Source organism: Phyllostomus hastatus, unplaced genomic scaffold, assembly GCF_019186645.2.
Source record: "Phyllostomus hastatus isolate PE091 unplaced genomic scaffold, TTU_PhHast_1.1 phas_scaffold_21, whole genome shotgun sequence".
NCBI lineage: Eukaryota > Metazoa > Chordata > Mammalia > Chiroptera > Phyllostomidae > Phyllostomus > Phyllostomus hastatus.
The window spans coordinates 7,317,745-7,338,375 of NW_025334017.1; the positions used below are offsets into that span (position 1 = coordinate 7,317,745).

The following is a 20,631-nucleotide window of genomic DNA, read 5'->3' on the forward strand; positions in this document are numbered from 1 at the left end:
TAAACCCTCCCCACACAGACCGGGTGAGTGCCATATCTGAGACTCCATCAACCTGGCTAACACTGTTTGCCTGGCCTTGGATATTCCCAGAGACTCCACCCAACCAAACTTATAGGCCCACCCATGCTGTTTTTTCATATAAATGACAGGTCTTGGCTCATGTTGCACTACTTCATAAATCCTCTCAAACAAGCAACAGCTGGCCTCAGTGAGCCCCAGGCCTGGCACTAGCAGCAGCCAGCCTAGATTCACAGCTTGGCTTCATCTGGGAATCTCCAAGCCCAACACAAGTAGCAGCCATTCTCAGATTGCTTTATAGCTCAGGCATGGTGGCCTGGGCAAAACACAGGTGGGGGCTGACTTTGTACCACTTGGGAAACCCCAGGGCCAGTGCACCCAGTGGACAGCTACAGACCATGCTGGAGTACCACCATCTTGCCCCTGCATAGCTGATTCTCCATGGAGGGCAGAGATTGGTAGTAAGTGGTCACAGCCAATCCTGCAGCTTAATGGCCTGAGTAAATCCTTCCCAGTGATCTGCCAACAGCAACCAAGCTCAATTACAGGAGGAGCATGTACACAGAACACAAGGGTATACCTTGAATACCCAGCTTAGGTGATAGGGGAAGCTGTGCCACTGGACTTTATAGGATACTTACTATATTAGACCACACTACCAAGACAAGGAGTCAAAGCAGCTCTACCTAATACATGGAAACAAATGCAGGGAGGCTGCCAAAATGAGTCAAAGAAACATGGCCCAAATGAAAGAACAGATCAAAACTCCAGAAAAAAGAGCTAAATGAAATGAAGATAAGCAATCTATCAGATGCAGAGTTCAAAACACTGGTTATTAGGATGCTCAAAGAACTCAGTGAGGACTTTAGAGCATAAAAAAACAACAAAACAAACAAACAAGCAAAATATAACCAAAGACACTGAAATAGAGAACAGACTGACACTGTCCAGAGGGGAGAGAGGAGGGGATTTCAGGGGAATTTCAGGGGAAAAGGGGAAGGGTTTATAGGAACAAATATAAAGGACACATGGACAAAAACTAGGGGGGTGGAAATGGGAGGGAGACGGGGAGGGCTGGGTGGGTGAGCTAGGATGGGAGTAAAAGACAGAAAACTGTACTTGAACAATTAAAATAAAATTAAAAAATATAAACTGCTTTTTAAAATTAAAAAAAATCCAGTCAGAAATGAAGGATACACTAATTGAAATAAAGAACAATTAACAGGGAAACAACAGTAGAGTGGATGAAGCCCAGAATCAAATTAATGATTTGGAACATAAGGAAGGAAAAAACAATCAGAACAACACGATAAAAGAATAAAAAAAAATGAGGATAGTATAAGCAGCCTCAGGTACAACTTCAATTGAAGTCCAACATTTGAATCGCAGGAGTGCCAGAAGAAGAGAGAGCAAGAAATTGGAAATCTATTTGAAAAAATAATGAAAGAAAACTTCCCTAATGTGGTGAAGGAAATAGACATGCATTTCCAGGAAGCACAGAGAGTCCCAAGCAAGACAGATGCAAACAGGCCCACTCCAAGACACATCATAATTAAAATACTATAGGTTAAAGATAAAGAGAGGACCTTAAAAGCAGCAAGAGAAAAGCAGTTATCTACAAGGGAGTTCCCATAAGATTGTCAGTTGATTTCTCAAAAGAAACTTTGCAGGCTAGAAAGGACTAGCAAGAAGTATTTGAAGTCATGAAAAGCAGAAACCTATAGGCAAGAATGTTCTACTCAGCAAAACTGGGTGGATTCAATTTAGAATCAAAGGGCAGATAAAGAGCTTCCCAGACAAGAAAAAAACTAAAGGAATTCATCATCACCAAATTATTATTATGTGAAATGTTAAAGGGACTTATTTAAGAAAAAGAAAATCAAAACTATGTACAATAAAGTGGCAAAAATACATATCTATCAACAATTGAATCTAAAAGAACAAACTAAGGAAACAAGAAGAACAGAGACGGAGTCATGGATACAGAGAGTGTTTTGATGGTTACCAGAAGAGAGGGGGGTGTGGGGGGATGGGTGAGGAGGTGAGGGGATTAATAAGTACAAATTGGTAGTTAAAGAATAGCCATGGGGATGTAAAGTACAGTACAGGAAACAGATTAGCCAAAGAACTTACATGCATGACCCATGGACTTGAACACCGGTGGGGGGTTGCCTGAGGGAGTGGGGCACACTGGGTGGAGGGGGACTAATGGGAAAAAATCAGGACAACTGTAACAGCATAATCAATAAAATATAATTTAAAAAAACTCATCAGTTCTTATACTTTTATTTACTTAAAATCCTCTAGACCATAGCAGCTGAGAGTGTGAACTCTGGAGTTAGAATGTAAGGATCCATCTCAGTTCTCCCACTTGCCAGCTCACTGACCGCAGGCAGGTTACTCTGCTTTGCTATGCATGAATTTCCTCATCTGTAAAATGGGAATAACAGCATGTCTACCTCTTGGGCTACTGGAAATATTAAACGAGTAATTTATGTGATGTGCTTACAAGAGCTCCTAGAAAATGCTTAATGAATGTTAGTTTACATTCATCCTCTGCTCGTGTGTTGCTGGATACAATAGTAAGTCAGACAGTTTCTGTCCTATGGAATCGTCACGTCAATAAATATATTATTATAAAGTTAATAAGAATTATTAAGACTGTGTCACCACCCTGACTGGTGTAGGTCACTCAGTGGATTGAGTGCAAGCCTGTGAACCAAAGGGTCACTGGTTTGATTCCCAGCCAGGGCACATGCCTCAGTTGTGGGCCAGGTCTCCAGTTGGGAGTGCGCAAGAGGCAACCACACACTGATGTTTCTCTCCCTCTTTCTCCTTCCCTTCCCCTCTCCATAAAAATAAATAAATAAATAAATAAAAATTAGAAATAAAATCTTTTTAAAAATTGCTAAATTAAGAAAAAGACTGTGTAACCTACTCTTAGAATGATCAGGGAAGGCAAAGTAATCATCAATTAAATTCTGAGAGCCAGGAAACAGGGAACTACTATCCAACATTTTTCAAAGATCCACAATTTGAGTTTTTCACTAAATAAAAGAACTTTGAAGACTGAAAGGCAGCAAGGTGACAAGCCCTACAATTAGTGTGCCCGTAGTTTCTGCAATCACATACGTAATTAAACACTATTACAAAAGTAGTCAGCCTATTCTACAAAGAGATCATGAACACAGATTTATGACCATCATTATTTTTTAAGATTGAATAATAAAAAATTTAATATAAAGTTAAGATTGAGGAGATAACAGAAATAAGCAAACCAAGTGCAATCATTAAAAGTAACTACTGCTGGCTCTGGGCCTCACACTCTCTTTGGCAAGGTCAAACCACCACTGTGCGGTGGGCCAATCAAAATTCTATGGCACCAAATTACAGGCTACAACTTCTTGAGCACATCTTTCAGAATCTGGCTTCTCTTAATCCACCTGAAAGATCAGGCTAATTAATTACTAAATAATAATCATAGCCACCATTTGCTGACAGCTCATGACGTGTCAGAAAGCATGCATATTAATCATACTTTCATTTTTACGTGCTTTGGTAGTTAAATTTCTCATCTGAAAACCACTTTAGTCCAGCACCCCAACTAGTTGGTATTTTATAGTTATGTTCCATGGAAATTCTGTCTATACAACATGGAAATGAAAGCACAGGATTTTTTGGTCAAAAACCTATTACCTTTTATATCTTCACTAAAGTTAGGTCGTTATTTTAAAAAATAAACACTGTAACTGGAAAAAAGTCAATGTTTTAGAAAACTCATTATTTTAGGAATATTTATAAACCAATTTTCCTCAAAGGAATAGGTAGTAATCAAAATGCAGATTCAGTAATCTGCTCTGCCTCCTCAAGATAGAACAAGGCACTCTGGCCCATCACTCAGCAATACTGAATAAATCACAAAAGGAGGACCAAAACATCTACCTTCCTTGCTCTGCACATCCTTCCTGAACACAAAATATATACAAGCCCAGCAGTCATCATGTAAAACATAATTTTTCCATGGATTTCTTTCTCATTCATATTATAATGCTAAGAACTCAGTTCTCTTAAGTATCTGTGAATATTATTATAAATGTATTGGGTTGGCCAGAAAGTTCGTTTGCTTTTTCCGTTAAATGGCTCTAGTAGCACTTGTCTTTAACATATACTCAAAACAATTTTGTTAGATGGTATTGTGACAGTTGTCATATCAGTGTGTATTTAAGACGAAAATCAAAATTGGTGAATTTTTGTGCAGCCATTTTAATATTGAAGATGGAAGAAAATATGCAACATTTTTGGCATATTATGCTTTATTATTTCAAGAAAGGTAAAAACACAACTGAAATGCAGAAAATGATTTGTGTAGGATATGGAGAAGGTGCTGTGACTGATCAAACATGTCAAAAGTGGTTTGCGAAGTTCTGTGCTGCGGATTCTCTCTGGGTGATGCTCCACGGGTAGTAAACCAGTGGAAGGTGACAGCCGTCAAATCGAGACATCCATTGAGAACAATCAGCGTTATACCACATGGGAGATAGCCGACAAACTCAAAACATCCAAATCCACAAAGTCGTTAGTGAAATGAAAAAGGTGCCTTTTATTTTATGGAAAAAAACTAAATGAACTTTTTGGCCAATTCAATACATGTTATGACAACTATCAAAACTTAAAATACCCAATCATTCAATAAGCAAATAGGAGCTGGATATAATTAAAAATATTCTTTGATTACAAAAGTTTTTTTTTCCTTGAAATTTAGTACTCAATAAAGTTTTGCAGGCACAATTATGTCTACCAAAATCAATAGTAATGCGTGTCATTGCTACAAAATTCACTTTAAGCATAATGTGAAAAACATGAGTAAAAAATGAATGAATGATGCAAAAAAATGGAAATAAAACACAGAAACAAGAAATACACTTTGGGAAAAAAGGGTTGGAAAATCCTCTCTTAAAACAGTTTTTCCCTCTATGAGAACAGGAGGTTTATATGGTACTTTCTGACTGCAGGCACAGTTAATGTCATCCCTAAAATGCACTGGAAAGCACAGCCCTTGGTTGAAGTGCTCTTCCCATTCTTCACTGATGAAGAGAGGGGCATGGGAGGAAAGGACAGGAATGGGTTGACAGGGCTAAAAGGAAATACAGTGGGGCCCACACAAGTCTCAGGAACCCCAGAGAGCCATGGGGCACTGAGGGTGCTCTCACAGAAGGCAGGGGAAGGACAGGAAGAGCAGTGATGTCACAAATTTATGTGCTATTAAACTTTCATCCGGAGGCAATTCTGATTTCATCTCATCCACCAAGTAGCCGGTCAGTCAATGAAAAAAAAACCCCACAAAAACCACCTTCTGCCGTGATGTGAAGCAGTAACGATCATATGGAACTTTCATCATTAATACACCTCAAATTCTGGCTCAAACTCTGATGCATATTTTCCATTACCTTGGACTTTGGCTGACCCGATCAAATCCCAGAAAAGTTTCCTTTTAAATTTAGGTATAATTAATCCTTCTCTCTCAGGAATTTGACTTCTCATGGATTTATTTCATTCAGTTAGTGTGAATAGCAACAGCAAGCATATTTTAAATTCAACATAAAAGGAAAAAGTGATACATCTAACAAAAGGTCATACCTGGTGGTATTTCCTTCTGTTCCTCTGCTGGGGATGCATGCGCTTCTGAAATAGTCAAGTTACAATCCATTACATATTGCCGACCGTTTTTAACATACAGATTGCTGGTACTTAAGTTCCAGTGATTATTTTTACAGACTTTTCCAAAATTCAACTGCAGTCATTATAAAAACATTAAGTTCTTACACCATCATAGCAAAGAAGAATCAGCTATAAACCACAAAATGTTGTACATTTTTCAACTTTTCTGTATAACAGACTACAAAATTATCTGCCTAACTGACTAACCTCAAATCTCACTGCCAGGCAAAGGAGATATGAACTAAAACCTAGGTTTTCACCAATTTTGCATCAGGCTTGATAGGAAAGCTGAAGACATCTAAAGCATCTTGTTTTTTCAAAATTTTAAAATTCATAACCCTAATTTTAATGTGAATAAAAACACAAAGAAATTAAACTAAAATAGAATTTAAAAAATAAATCACTGTACTTAATAAAGGTTTTTGAAAAGTAACATTCAAGATAACATTCTAAGACTAACCAAAAACGTGGATATGAATTTTTAACATCTTATGTTTTTCCCTGGTTGCCTCAACCACTTACAACTAAAGCGACTGCAGGTCTCACCACCCAGCTGTATAATGATATATTGATCTAAATTTGCTCTATAAAATTACCATACATCATATATTAAAATCTTTATCTCTAACACCCACCTGATATTACCTTAATCTCGAGATAAAATTAGAGCAGCTTTTCTTTTGTTCCTGAAGATTTGTAAAGACTTTGGTTTAAAGGAGGAATTTCGAATAGCATTTTCTAAAACTCAAAATGTTTAGGCAGCTATTTTAATCATGGTTTTTTCCTGGCATTAATTTGCTTCTAATAATATGATATATGCTCACAATAGAAGAGTTGAAATAGTTTACACAAAAGTTAAAAAAAACAGGAAAAAAAACCTCATGTATTCCCACTGATTATCATTCTGGTGTACTTCCACCTTTTAGGGTGGCACCATCAGTGTTTACCAGCTTATCTAAGTTGTGATGGGCTTGTTCATTGGTTTGCCTATTTATTTCATTCTTAATCATTTCGAGACATATTAGCACTTTATCAACTTTACCAGTATTTTTTCCCTCAGATTTCTTTTACTGTTGAAAGAAACAGTAAAAGGTACATTTGAAAAAACCATGTGCATCGAAAGTATCACTTACATTGCTTTCCATCACTAAGAAAGCCTCATTATTACTACAAGATAAATTCTCACCTAAGTTTATCCTGAATAAATGTACATTTAGCACGTATACCAGAAACTTATTTTTGTAATGATTTTTTTTTATTCATTTATTTTTAGAGAGGGAAGGGAGGGAGATAGAGAGAGAGAAACGTCAATGTGCGGTTGCTGGGAGTTATGGCCTACAACCCAGGCATGTGCCCTGTCTGGAAATCAAACCTGCGACACTTTGGTTTGCAGCCCGAGCTCAATCCACTGAGCTACACCAGCCAGGGCTTGTAATGATGTTTAACAAGAGGATTTTGTAAAGGAAATAGCAAATAATTATATCGGCACAACCTGGAAGAGTTACTCACTGATATATACTTCGTTTTTACTCCAGGACTTTTTAAAGCCACATCAGTATGGCGCTCATTCCCACTGATTTCCTCAAACAGCTTCCCGTCCTTCTGCTCTCCCGTGTTCTTCTCTACTGGTGCTCCTCCTGCCTCATGGTTATTCATGCTCCACCAAACCTCCCAATGTGGGGATTCCTTAGACCTCAGCCCAAGATTGCTCGTCTTCTCTCTCTGCACTCGCTTCCAAAATGATCTTTACCATTTCCATGAAGTTAGTAGCATCCTCATGATGGCGGCTCCCAAACATTTACACCCATCTCGGATCTCACCCGCCTTGTTCGGATGGGCACATCCAACTCCCTACTTGGCACTTCCATCTGGGTATCTCAAATAGTTCCCAAACAACTTATCTACTACGGAGACTTTGATTTTCTTTCCTAAACTAGTTCCTCCTACATCCTAGCTTTCTTCTCAGAAAACGGCCCCAGAATTTGACAGTTACTCAAACCAAACCAAAGGCTGCCTTTATTCCCCTTTACTTCACAACCGTCAGAAAGTCCCATCAGTTGTAATTCGAAAGCAGATCACAAAGTCAAAACTCTCCCCTCTATCTCTACTGCCATAACCTTACTCCAGGCCACAAAGATCACTTCCCCAGATTAGTACCCCAAAATTTCCTAACAGGGTGGTTTCTGCTTCGATTCTTGCTCCATCTAATCCATTCTCTAACTAGAAGTTTATATTCAAAATATATAGCAGGTTATGCCGTATCTCATTGTTTCCATAGACCCTTACTGTACTTAGAATATAATCCAAATTCCTTATGAGGTCCTCCAAGGTCCCAACTGATCTATTCCCTGTCTTTTCATTGCTCAAGCCAATTCAAATTTGGTTTTCTGTTACCTGCAACAGAAAGTAACCCTAGTGGAATAGACGGGGAAGAATAGAAGGGTTTGTGCACAGGACTGATATAGGAAGACCTGCATTTCTGAAGACATTGTCCTAACAGCACCATGAAAGATGGATTTAAAGGGGCAGCGCACTAGTTAAGAAGACTGGCTAGAAGGTTACTGCCATTGTCTAGGAAGATGATGGGAGGCTGAAGTAGATCACCAGAGTTACAGAGAAAAGAACAGATTTGAGAGGTGTGGAGGCAGCCTGGTCAACAGGACTTGGGATGAGGTATAGAAACAGGGTGAGGAAAACTCAGTGATGACTCTCACATTTCTTGTTTGGGGATCTAGGTATATACTGACGCAACCAGCCAAGACAAGGGAAGACCAGCAAAGAGAAGGCTGGTGGGCAGGTAGAGCTAATGAGCACCCCCTCACTGTCCACTCAGGTGCTGCAGGAACACAGAAACTGAGGGTGGGATGGAGGGCACATGGTCCAGAGTCCCACTGTCCCCTAGAATCAATTCCCCTAACAGCCTCATTGGCTTATCAAAATGCCCGGAAAACATAAAGGACCCAACTTTCAACCCCTCTCTGCCATGGCTAACCCCTTCTCCTACAATTTAAAGGGGCCTCCTCACTGCAGCTTAGCCACCGCTAGCCCATAACCCAGGCACTTGTGTCCTCTGACCCCCATGCACTGTACAGAGATTTAAGACTAAATGCTTACTAAATACTTCTTGAATACATGAACATATTTTTAATATGAAAAGTATACCATCTCTATAAAAACTTACCTTCTAAAATTATGTTTGAATCTTCTACAGCGTTATCTAAAAAAAAGGAAAAGAAAAAACTCAAACACAACTTATATTAACTCAAATCCATTAGATACCTGAATTAACTTATATCTACTCAGATACCTAAAATGGGCTCCTTTTAGACTAGGGTTTCCTACAGAAAGGCTCACAAGTATTTCTACTAGCGTATCAACTTTAATTCCCACTGTTAAAGAATACATCAAATAGGCTGGTGTTATCCCTGCTGACATCAACCTTCCAACATAAGTAGGGAATAAATTTATGAACAATATTCAATTACTTTCTTGGTGAAATGAAAATGTCCTAGTTTCTTACTACATCTATCTTTGATCCACGACTTACCTAAGTTTTAACAAACACGAGGGGGGCTGACGTGCAGGGGGAAACACCTGCTCGGAGAAAAGCCTTACCTGAACTTTCCATCCCTTCACTTTCAGGTGGCTCATATACTAAAAAATACACAGAAAAAAAAATCTTTTAGTGCTGCATAACTCTCAGATTAACACAACACTGGCCAGACAGTTCAAGAGCAGAGACAATGTCTAATTTATCCTTGAGCTCTGGGGCTCAGTCACTGGGAAGGGGCAGAGTGGGGAAGAGTCTGGTCTCAAGTGAAATAAGCCCAGATTCAAATCCCCGGTCAGCCACTTTTTAACCGTAGGAGACGGGCAATTACATATGCTTCCTTCCTGTAAAACGGGGAATATTTAGGTTCTTCCCCAAACCCCGGGTGGCACTGAATTTCCTTTCTTTATTTTCTTCATGTCTATGGTGCAGGTTCTGAGTTCCCAAGACTCTACCCTGCTTGCCACTCTGGCTCCACGTGTTCGCTACACAGATTCTCTACTTTGTTTAGGGAATAGTTCTCAGATCTTTCATCTGGGGCAGACAATCCTGGCACCAGCCTCTTAGAATGACCTTAATTCATGACACTAACCACAGTCCGTCACCCATTGCTCCTTGTATTTGTGTGCACAGGGCTCAATGTTCTCTGCACTACTGCAGAGAAGGCTCTTGTTTCTACAGCAGTCTTCTCTCATCCCTGGTTGGGTTAACCTGGCTTTCTCAGTTAACCTTGATCCCTACTTTTTCCATTTTCCAAAATTCTTCAAATTTTCTTGTATACTAAGAGCAAACTTTCTTATTTTCCCAACAGGATTACCAATTTATTCTTTTTTTGTCCATTTAATAAAAAAATTTATTGAGCACCTACTATCTTTTTTTTTAAGAGAAGGGAAGGGAGAGAGAAAAAGGGAGAGAAACATTGATGTGAAAGAGATACATCAGTCAGGTGCTACTCACAACCCCCCAACTGGGGACCTGGCCTGCAACCCAGGCATGTGCCCTGACTGGGAATCGAACCTGTGACCTTTCAGTCCACAGGTTGGCACTCAATTCACTGAACCACACTAGCCAGGGTGAGCACCTACTGTTTTTGTGACATTCTCAGTGGTGGAGTGGATGGAGTAAGCAATAATTTTTAATATATCATTTTCTGTCCTTTTGGTGGCTTTCAGAGGAAGGAGCAGAGGAGTTTTGCTCACTCTGTCACCCTGAACCATGTGTTTAAACATGATAAATTCTCTACCAACTTAAAAAGATAAGCCCTTTCTTGAGCCTGCTTTTCCTGGCCTTCTTTCTTTCCTCCATTTTAGCCTAATTTCTTTAAAACCTGAGGCATGGATACATGGAACAGACTGACAGATTTTAGAGGGGAGGGAGGTGTGGGGGAGAGATTTGCCACAGAACATATATGTGTATATGCATAGCCCACACAGACAACAATGAGGTGAAGGCAGGGGGAGGGGGACTGGGTGGAGAGGGGCAAAGGGGGGGAAATGGGGGACAGCTGTAATAGTGTCAACAATATAAAAGAGTCATTTACATTTCCTGTCTCATCTCCTCACTTCCTCTTGTCAACCCACTCCAATCTGTCTTCTAGTCCAACCACATCCGAAAAAGACTCCTCTAAGACCAACAAACATACTATTTTTTAAAAAGTATATTGACATACAATATTATATGAGTTTCAGGTGAACTGCATAGTGATTCTTCATTTATAAACCTTACAAAGTGACCACCACGATAAATCCAGTAACCACGTGCCACTGTACAAAGTTATTACCATACTGTTGACTACATTCTCTATGTTGTGCATTATATCCTCATGACTTATTTTATAACCACAAGTTTGTACCTCTTGTTCCCCTTCACCTTTTTCACCCACCCCCATAGCCCCCTCTCCTCTGTGTCTATGAGTCTGAACAGATGAGCCCCTTATTGAATCTGGTGGGCTTTTCCCACCCTTACCACATTAGATCTCTTAGCAGCTCCTTCTTGTTCAAACACTATTGTATTTGGACTTCAGTGTGACCATATTCTCCTTTTATTACTTTGTTTCTCCTTCTCAATCTTCTTTATTGTTTCACCATTTTCTTAGCAGGCATAAAATATTGGCTTTTATCAAAGTCCAGCCACAGAACTTCCTGTCTTGCCATTCTCTCCTCTCTCCTCAATGATCTTGGACTTCGGCTTCAACTACCACATACCTGCTCCCGATTCTCAAACTCACAACCACAAATTGGACTTCCTTCTGAGATCTAAGGAAGCCAATAAGCCTTCCATCTATCAGCTTATTAGATATCGCCCCTTGGATGTCTCACCATGTACGGACTGGACCATCTGGCTTCCGGTTCCTCATCTCCACTCTCCTGACTCAGGAAAAAAGCACCATCAAATACACAGGGCAGAACAGCGGATGTGGTTCCTGACACCCTGTTCTCTCTCCAGCTACACCCACACATCAAACCCTGTCAACTTTATCTTCCAGTATTTCTCAGCTTTGCCCACTTCCCTTCACTTTCACTACCAACCACCCTTGTGTAAGCTACTTTCATCTCTGTCCATTGAAAACAGTTCTTGCTGAGGTCCCTGTGAGGCCTTTATAGTACTAGACCGAATGCACCTTTTTGGTGCTCACTTTGAGCAGGTCCTCAGCAGCACAGGGCACTGCTGAACATCTCTTTCTAGAAACTAACCTTCTTTGACTCCTCATTTGGCAGCAATGTGACTCAGGGCAAGATCAGGTTTGGATAACTGCAATAACCCTCCTAAATGGTCTCCCCATAGCTACTCCTGTCTCTCTCCAGTCAACTTACTACACATCAGACTGACCAATCTTTACAAAATACAGATGTGATTTTGTGTAGTGATGAACATCTTTCACCTACCTCCAGACATCGTCTGGACCAGGACTGTCTCACAACCTCAGCCCATGTCTCTCTTCTTATCCTTTGCACTCCACACACATCTTCCCACCTCAGAGCATTCCTACTACGTTTGAGTCACCTTTCTTCTTTCTTTGTCAACTGCACTCATCTGCAGCTCAACTTCAGGGAAGTGCTCCCTGGTCCACAAACTAGGTAGGGTCTCTACTGAGTACTCTTGTTACACACTGCACTCATTCTCACAGCCCTCAGCACACTGGAACTCAACACTAAATTGAAATTGTTTGTGTAATTTCTACCCCCTTGGTAAAATATAAAGTCCATGGGAATAGGAACCATGTGTGTGTTCCTTATTAGTACTGCTCCCATGTTCTATGTTTTGGACTTATGTTCTCAATACATATGTAGTGTACAATAATGAGTCCATTAGGTGCTAAGACTGTACCGTCACTTTTCAGGTGTATCCAATGTAGGCTTGATGCTTTCTACAGCACTTTTAATGTGTAAAGCTGGTTCCCTCTATAGCTTTAGTAAGCTGCTGGTTTTCCAGGTTCTAGAGTTGGGGGAACTTAATACAGAATGTAATCTCTTTTCCACTAAAAATAGTTTTGTTTTCACCCTACTTGCAGTTTCACTTATGTAGAGTCACTTGGTTTCCCTAGTTTGGTTCTTGAATTCTACAAAGGTATTCTTTTTAACACATAGTGAATAATCCTGTGTTCTATTAGATCTATTTTGTTTGAAAAAGTTTATGTTCTATAGCAAGGGAATCCAAAGTATCTCACCAAATTTTGATCACTTAGGTAATATTTATTATTCTTAACATTTTAAATTATATTTTTTATGATATTCTGCCTTTGGAAATACATTTATTTTTAGAACATCTTTTTAGCATGTTATCTAATTTTATACTTTTTTCATTTAATTTTAAAATTCTCTAGACCTAGTCTGTAAATTACATTCCAGCATGTTCTTTCCATCATATTGAGAAAAACACTAAAATGACTGGCAGAAATTAGAAAAGGACTTCAAATTCTACCTCTGCATGCAGCTTTTAATTTCCAAATTTCTATTTTCTTTTTCAAATTCAAAAGTGAAAAGAAAATATAAATGTAATCATAGTTGCCAAGTTATTTCATTTCCCATAAAAAAAAATAGTCCCTGAAAATAGAATCCAGGATTCTTCCAATGTTATCATTTACATCTTAATACAAACAGCCACTGTGGATGGGTGATCTTGATAGAGTCTTAAATTTTAAATACACACACTTAGGAAATTAGTTTATCAGGTCTCCGCAAGCCATTCTTAATTTTCTCCAATCAAGATTTACCAAGTATTGTGAGACGACAAATTTCTTGAAGTAAGGACTCTTTATTACTCATGTACGAATGCCATGCCCTAGAGCTACCTTGCACACAGAAAAGTTCTCCATATTTGACTCAGCACTATATATTTCTCTATCCTTCTTGCTTCACATGCAGAGTTATATTGACTAACTTCTTTCCTTCTACAGTTATCCTTGAAGATACTGGAATAGAAAGGATACACCACTAGCTCTACAAACACTTAGTCATATGAACTTATGCATATTAGTCTCATTTTCTGAACCTTATTTTTCTCATCTGGGAAGTAGCAACAATATAATCTATTCCATGAAGCTTCATAAAACAGCACAGGAAGTGCTCCTGCAATAAAAGGAGCTATAATTACCTAAATGTGAATCTGATGCTACCCATGGCACAAATTTACCAGAACTATTTTCTCCATGCGGCCTTTAAGCCTACAGTGAGATTCTTCTGCACCTTTCTCACACTGGCAGACCAGTCATCTTCATTGCAGAGTGGGTGACAAAATTTGCAGAAGCAGCTAGAGTAGTTGATGTTGGACTAAAATAGCTTTCTGAGCACAAGATATATTTTAGTCAAAGGACTGCAATGCCTATAAAGTAATGAGGTAAGTTTTCCTGAATAATTCTTAACTGCTTCCTAAGGCAGCTTGCAATGAGTTTAAGAAATTATTTAGGTAATGGCAAACCAATGAAATAGGTAAACAATATCCGCCAGTAAATTCCTTGAAAACTACAATTCATTTGGATGTTTTAAGTTATGATTTTGCAGCTTAAAATGTTATCCTCTATAAAATACAGTCGAACTATGAGAATATTTTAAAACAAGTAGGTGGCTTAAGTTTAAGAAGCATCTCACACCTTGTTGATCATGGTCTTGGTATGTTACACCGTCTGCAGAAAAAAGAATAGGATAAAAATAAGTATTAGTTGAGTTGTTGTGTATAATTTCTTAGCTAAAAAACACAATCTCAAATACAGAATTCTATTTCTTTAAATATTAATGTTTGCACAGTCAATGAATAATGTCTCTGCCTAAAAACACTAGAGGAAAGGGCAGGAAAATTATTTTCATGCAAATTCCTCAAACTGGCATAAAGCAAGATACACAAAAGAAGAGTTGGGAATTAATATTCTGTTTTCTGTAGAGCCAGTGGTGGATGAGGTGAAATATGAAAGCCTCATATTTTTTTAATAATGAAATATTGTTACAAAGTTTTATATTAGGTGTTAAGATTTCTTCTTGGTCTCCTTGAAAATAAAATCACCATGTTAATGAAGCATTGCAACTGTAAATCTTCAATAATGTTTAAAATCTAGTGAAAATACTCATCTAATACCTGCATCGTGGTATGTTCTTTCATCATCATCTATTACTGGTTCACTGGAATCTGAAAAAAAAGAAAAAACATATATATCCCTTTGTCAACCAAGAAAAAACCAAACATATTACTAGACATCATTCTGAAATTATTTATAAAATAAATCCTAATCTTTACAACTGTATAAGATAGATATTATTACTATCACTTAATAAAATTTAAGATAAATGAAGTTCTATAATTTGCTGTCTAAGCCAAAGGACAAGAAGGGCCAGTACCAGCATCGTGCCCAGTCGGACTTGACCCCATCCTTCTGCCTCGCTCATTTCCAAATTTCCTTCTGGTCTGGTCTGTGAAGACCAGCATCCCAATGGGGATCTGAGAAACAAAGCTCCTCTTTTCCTCATTTCCCCCTATAACATTCAACTATATCCAGAAATTTCTATAACTACCCAAGCAACCACAAATATTATGAGTATCATAAACAGTACTCCATTCAGTCAGAAGCAACCATTCACCCAGGGATAAAAATGGCCTTGGCCACAGATCTCGAATAAAAACACATCACAAACCTGAATCTTCCTGTTTATACATCATATCTTCTGTATCCTGATTATAGACCTGTGAAGCTATAAATTAGGAAATAATTAGAAAATTACAAATATATATCAAGGAAGAAGAATTATGCTTGATATTCAAAACAGGAACAGCAAAATTTACAGTAATGATAGAAATGTAAAATTGAATCCTACTGATGCTCAAACTCACTTTCACTCATGGAACAAACAGGTACTACCTGTGCTAAATGCTTAATGCAAAGATAAATAAGACAGTCCCCACTAAAAAACAGTGAAGCCATATGCCTATTTAGCTTATGCAAATTCAACTATATTCAGAAAACAAAATAGGATGGATTGACACAAAAACAGAATACATCCTATATTAAATTCCCCAAAGACAGAGGGAGACAGACAGACAGACAGAAAGAGCAGCGCAGGGAGCCCTCCTCCCATCAACTCAGCCAGCGCCTGCCACGGAGCTTGAGCCAGAACACACCCCATTTCCAGGCCCTCACTTGGACTCAGTACCTGAGTACTCCCAGGCTGCAACATAAGTTTGGTGTTTGCAGATACACATTGTTGAAATGGTATGGCTGCTGAATGCCAGCCGTCCATATCACATGGTCCCTCAGCACAGAAAGAAGGACCCACTCCAGCACTGGGAGGAGACTGGACAACAGCATAGGCTCATCCTGAGAGACGATGTGTCCATCCTCAGTGCGGCCATGCCTTCTGGGGACACATGCATGGGGCAATACATAATGCTGACCTTTCACTGACTTTGTAATTTAAGACCACAAAATGTGAAATTCCACTGTGTCTTTGACCTAGTAATTCCACTACTAGGCACTTATCCTCAGGAAGGAAACTTCAAAAATCACAAAAACTATACAAAGATGTAAATATGTATGCATACATACATAACTATGATCTACTGTACAAAACAATCATTAAGTATATATTATATATTTAACATATTAAGTATAATGTATTATTAATAAAGGGTGATAGATAATGTTTTCTCTCTCAATGCCCTTTTATAGTAAAAGACCCATTCTAATCAAAAAAGAATATTAAATTGAAATCTTACCTGTCTCTTCTGCATGGTAACTATCTTTAGTTTCTAGAAAAAAAGTAACATTAAATCAATATTGCTATTTCATAAAGTGGCATGTAATATACTGTATATGTATCTTCTGACCCTATTGCCATTGATTTCATTTTGAAAGTAAAGAACTATTAAAATCAAATATGAAACATCAATTAAATGTCTGCCAAACACTATCTTTCACTAGAACTACATTTAGAAATGATTCCCGCACTCTCTTTGATCCATTCAATACCCCCTCGAGGCTGACAGACACCACAGCCTGGGCTAGAGAGAGGGTGATTTAGGCAGAGTAACAGTGACAAAGGCTGGACCCAGAAAAGGGTGTATTTCTGATCTACCTCAGATTCCACTGCAGCGTTCTACTCTCCAGGACAAAAGTGTCCTGCCTACAGCTGGGAATACACAGCTGGGTGGGATGTAAGTGGAGACACATGGCACATAAACAACCTCCCCACACTTCTGCCCAAGGCTGGCTGCACTGTAATATCATCTGCAATACCTTTACGGTTACCCACTTCGGGGCCTCAGTCCCTAAACATTCCAATTCACTTTGTCTTGGGTGGGTCACACGTATTCTTTTACAAGCTCTCTAGGTGATCTCCATTGTGCCCAGGATCAAAACTATTTGTAGGGCTATCGGTCACCCTAGTGGACTTGTTCATAAGAAGTTCCCTCTCTGGATCCACGACCCTATGGCCCAGGACCATTCTACCTTTACAGGCACTGTGGGCTGACCTACTGCCTGTTTCTCATAGCTCTGTCTATTTCTCTGAACTTGGTTTAGACTTAGCTAATCCCTGAGCCCTGCCAGGGACCTCTGGTCTAGATCCTGTGTGGCCTGTGGTGCCATGTTGCTACACGGGTCCTGAGGCAACTCTGCCAAGGACTGATCATCACGACGGGGTGGGACATGTTGTGTGATGTGGTTAACATTTCCCCAGCTTCCACATAGGCTTGCTTCCTTTTATGACTCTTTAAAAATGAAACATGCATCTTCAAAAGAACGTTGCATTAGTATTCATTTTAAATATAAAATTATCACTTACATATGCATATTTTAAATAAAATGACATAAATTAATCAGAGTACAAAACTTGCAGCTTAAAATCTTCTAAGAATTCATCAAGGTCTTAAAGGACTACTTTAACAAAAGAGAGAGATGTCATAAGAAGAGAGCATTTGTACTTATTTAACAAGGCTTCTAATAATCATGGTAGTCTCATATTAAAGCAGAGCAGAGCACAAAAATATAAAGAGTTTTTATCACAAAAAACTGCCTTTCTGTATATCAATAGTCAATAACTATAACTTGGCTATTGCACATGATCCCAGGTAAACTACTCAACTGACACACAGGTACCCAGAAGACCCCATGTTTGCTGCAGCCTTATTCACGGTGGCCCTTGACAGATGGCTGGCTAAAGAAGATGTGGCACCTATACACTAATCGGCCATAAGAAAAGATAACATATATCATCTGTAACAACATAGGAGAATCTTGAGAGGATCATGCTAAGCAAAGTAAGTCAGAGAGAAAAAGTCAAGAACCATATGATTTTATTCATGTGGGACATAAAACGGAAGACAACAAATGAATAAGAAAAACAGAAACTCGCAGACCCAGACCACAGTGTGGTGGGTACCAGAGGGATGGGAGATGGAGATGGGGGTAGTAACGGGTAAAGAGGGTCAAATACATGGTGACAGAGGAAGATTTGACTTTGGGTGGTGGGCACACAATACAAATACAATATACAGATGACGTATTATAGAAAGAACTGTACACTTCAAATCTGTACATTTATTAATGAATGTCACCTCAATGAACTTAATTTAAATTTTTTTTAAAAAAATAGCCCTGATTGGTGTGGCTCAGTGGGTTGGGTGTCCTCTTGCAAAGCAAAATGCCACCAGTTCAATTCCCAGTTAGGGCATGTGCCTGGGTTGAGAACCAGGCCCATGGTTGGGGGCATGCGAGAGGCAACCAATGGATGTCTCTCTCATACATCGATGTTTCTCTCCCCCCTTTCTCCCTCCCTTCCCCTCCCTAAAAATATATAAATAAAATCTTTACAAAGAAATTAATAAAATAAAACACTGAAACACAAGAAATGTCAACTATGGCCTATAGCCCAGATCAATCCTGCCTCCTGGTTTTGTGATAAACTTCTACTGCAACACAGCCATAAATACCCACTCCAGAATCATCCAGGGCTGTGTCTGCACTGCGGCGGCAGAGCTGGATGGTTCTGACAGAGGCTACGTGGTCTGCAAAGACCAAAGTATCGACCTTCTGGCTGTTTACAGAAAAAGTTTGCCAATCCCTAGTATAAAGTCTAAGAATTGTGTTCCACTCACTGTAGTTACAGAGTTTATAGCAGAACAAGAGCCTGTGATAGGTTATCAAGCAAATATTTTATCAGTTGCTTGAATTTTTTATAACCCATGGCACTCTAGAGAGAACAATAAAATAATGGGCTAAAGTATTTATTTCACTTACATTGTATAAGAAATTTATATGTTCTGAGTTTCCCTAAAAATGCTTTCAATCAAAATTAGGATACCTATTTATTTTAGGGGAAAAAACATTTCAGTTGAAAATTTTAGCTTCAACTTAAAAAACTGTACATAAAAGTTAAATATTGGCTTTAAAGATGTTAAAGAAAAACTTAAGTAATTTTAATTACACACTGCCTATTGTATTTTATTCTGAAAGCCAAAAAAACAAAAAATGTCCTACCTTCCTGAAGTGTTCCAGTTTCCAGGGACTCAAATCTATCGTCCATATCGCTTCCTACAAGGAAATCATCATCTTCTGGTTGCTGTTCTCTTGTTGGTCCATCCTCCTCTTGTTGTAAGTCTTCTCCTTGGAAATGACAATGAACAAAGAGGCACAGGTGTACAGCAGGGGCTCCACAGCAGCCAACAGACACTGCACATGCTGGTGCCCACTCCGAAGCTCTGTTCTCACTCTGGCCAAGTGCTGGCCCACCTGCGGGGGGTGGGTAGGTCTTCTCTCACGAGACCATGAACCCAGTAAGGTGAAGAGCCTCATATATTTTGTTCACTACGTATGCCCAGCACCCAGGGCCATGCCCACCACAAGAAGTGCCCAATAAATATTTAATGAATAAATAAGTGAATTCATAAATATTAATATATTTTTCTCTTTAATTAGATCAAAGAGAAAGTTAGTGACCTTTCATTGAGAATTCACATAAAATTCCATGTAACAATTTTAAATAACTCTGCATTCACATTGTATTGCAATGGGCAGCCACTTGCCTAAACCATATGTTAGATCATCTGTATTGGGTCTCCTGGATTATACTTTGTTTCTAAAGGTTCCTATGTTACAGTCTTTAAGTATTGCAAAGATGCCTGTGTCCTTTTCTAAGGCTTTTATCATATACTATATTGTTCTTTTGTGTAGCTGTTGGAAATGCTGCCTTATTCCAGTGCAGCACGATATAGATGGTCACTGTGGTGTGAAAGAATTCTCCCCAGAGTACCTTGATGTGTCTTCAAGCAGAGTATGTCCTATATGTAATGCTCTCACTCTCACCAGAGAGCTCCAGTGAACAAGACTTTGCTGTGCAGTGTGGTATGGTGGTTAGGGTTGTGGGGTCTGGAATGTATGGTCCCAGATTTAGGTTCTTCCACACCAGCTGTGCCACCCTGAGAAAGTTACTTAACTCCTTTGTGCCTAAAATTTCTCTTTCATAAAGAGGAAATAAGAGTACCTACTCAGAGCATTGTTGTAAGGATTAAAGCACTTAGAAAGATGCCTGGCCCACAAGTATTTAAGTGTTGTTGTACTATTGTTATCACTTCAAACATCATGCTCATCACAGTAACAACAATACTACTACTTCTACTGCTACAGAACTCTACCCCAAGACTGCAAGATGCCCTTTGTTACTATTAATGAGGCATGGTGAGGCTCTCAGGACTTACTGAATTATGTAGGCCCATTTATGTCAATGCTGTTCATGTTTTCTGCATTCTCATCATAGCCTGCTATATTGTTTTTCCTCATTTCAGGATTTTGTTGCTCAGGATATCAATTACTGATTATCATTCCTGTCAGTAATTTCATGATTCTTTATCTTACTACCATATTC

General features: G+C 38.9%; 1 protein-coding gene across 3 annotated transcripts in view; it reads right to left on the reverse strand.

The window, feature by feature from the left end:
* The window catches only part of ASPH (aspartate beta-hydroxylase), a 200,603-nt gene that overhangs the window by 110,745 nt on the left and 69,227 nt on the right, over nt 1-20,631 (reverse strand). For all 3 annotated transcript variants that reach the window (XM_045861467.1, XM_045861466.1, XM_045861468.1), the window contains 8 exons: nt 19,248-19,373; nt 16,487-16,519; nt 15,409-15,465; nt 14,855-14,905; nt 14,376-14,408; nt 9,352-9,390; nt 8,918-8,953; nt 5,656-5,700 (listed from right to left, as the gene is read on the reverse strand). In XM_045861467.1, the coding sequence (XP_045717423.1) occupies nt 5,656-5,700; nt 8,918-8,953; nt 9,352-9,390; nt 14,376-14,408; nt 14,855-14,905; nt 15,409-15,465; nt 16,487-16,519; nt 19,248-19,373 (420 nt within the window). The remainder of the gene's footprint in view (nt 1-5,655; nt 5,701-8,917; nt 8,954-9,351; nt 9,391-14,375; nt 14,409-14,854; nt 14,906-15,408; nt 15,466-16,486; nt 16,520-19,247; nt 19,374-20,631) is intronic.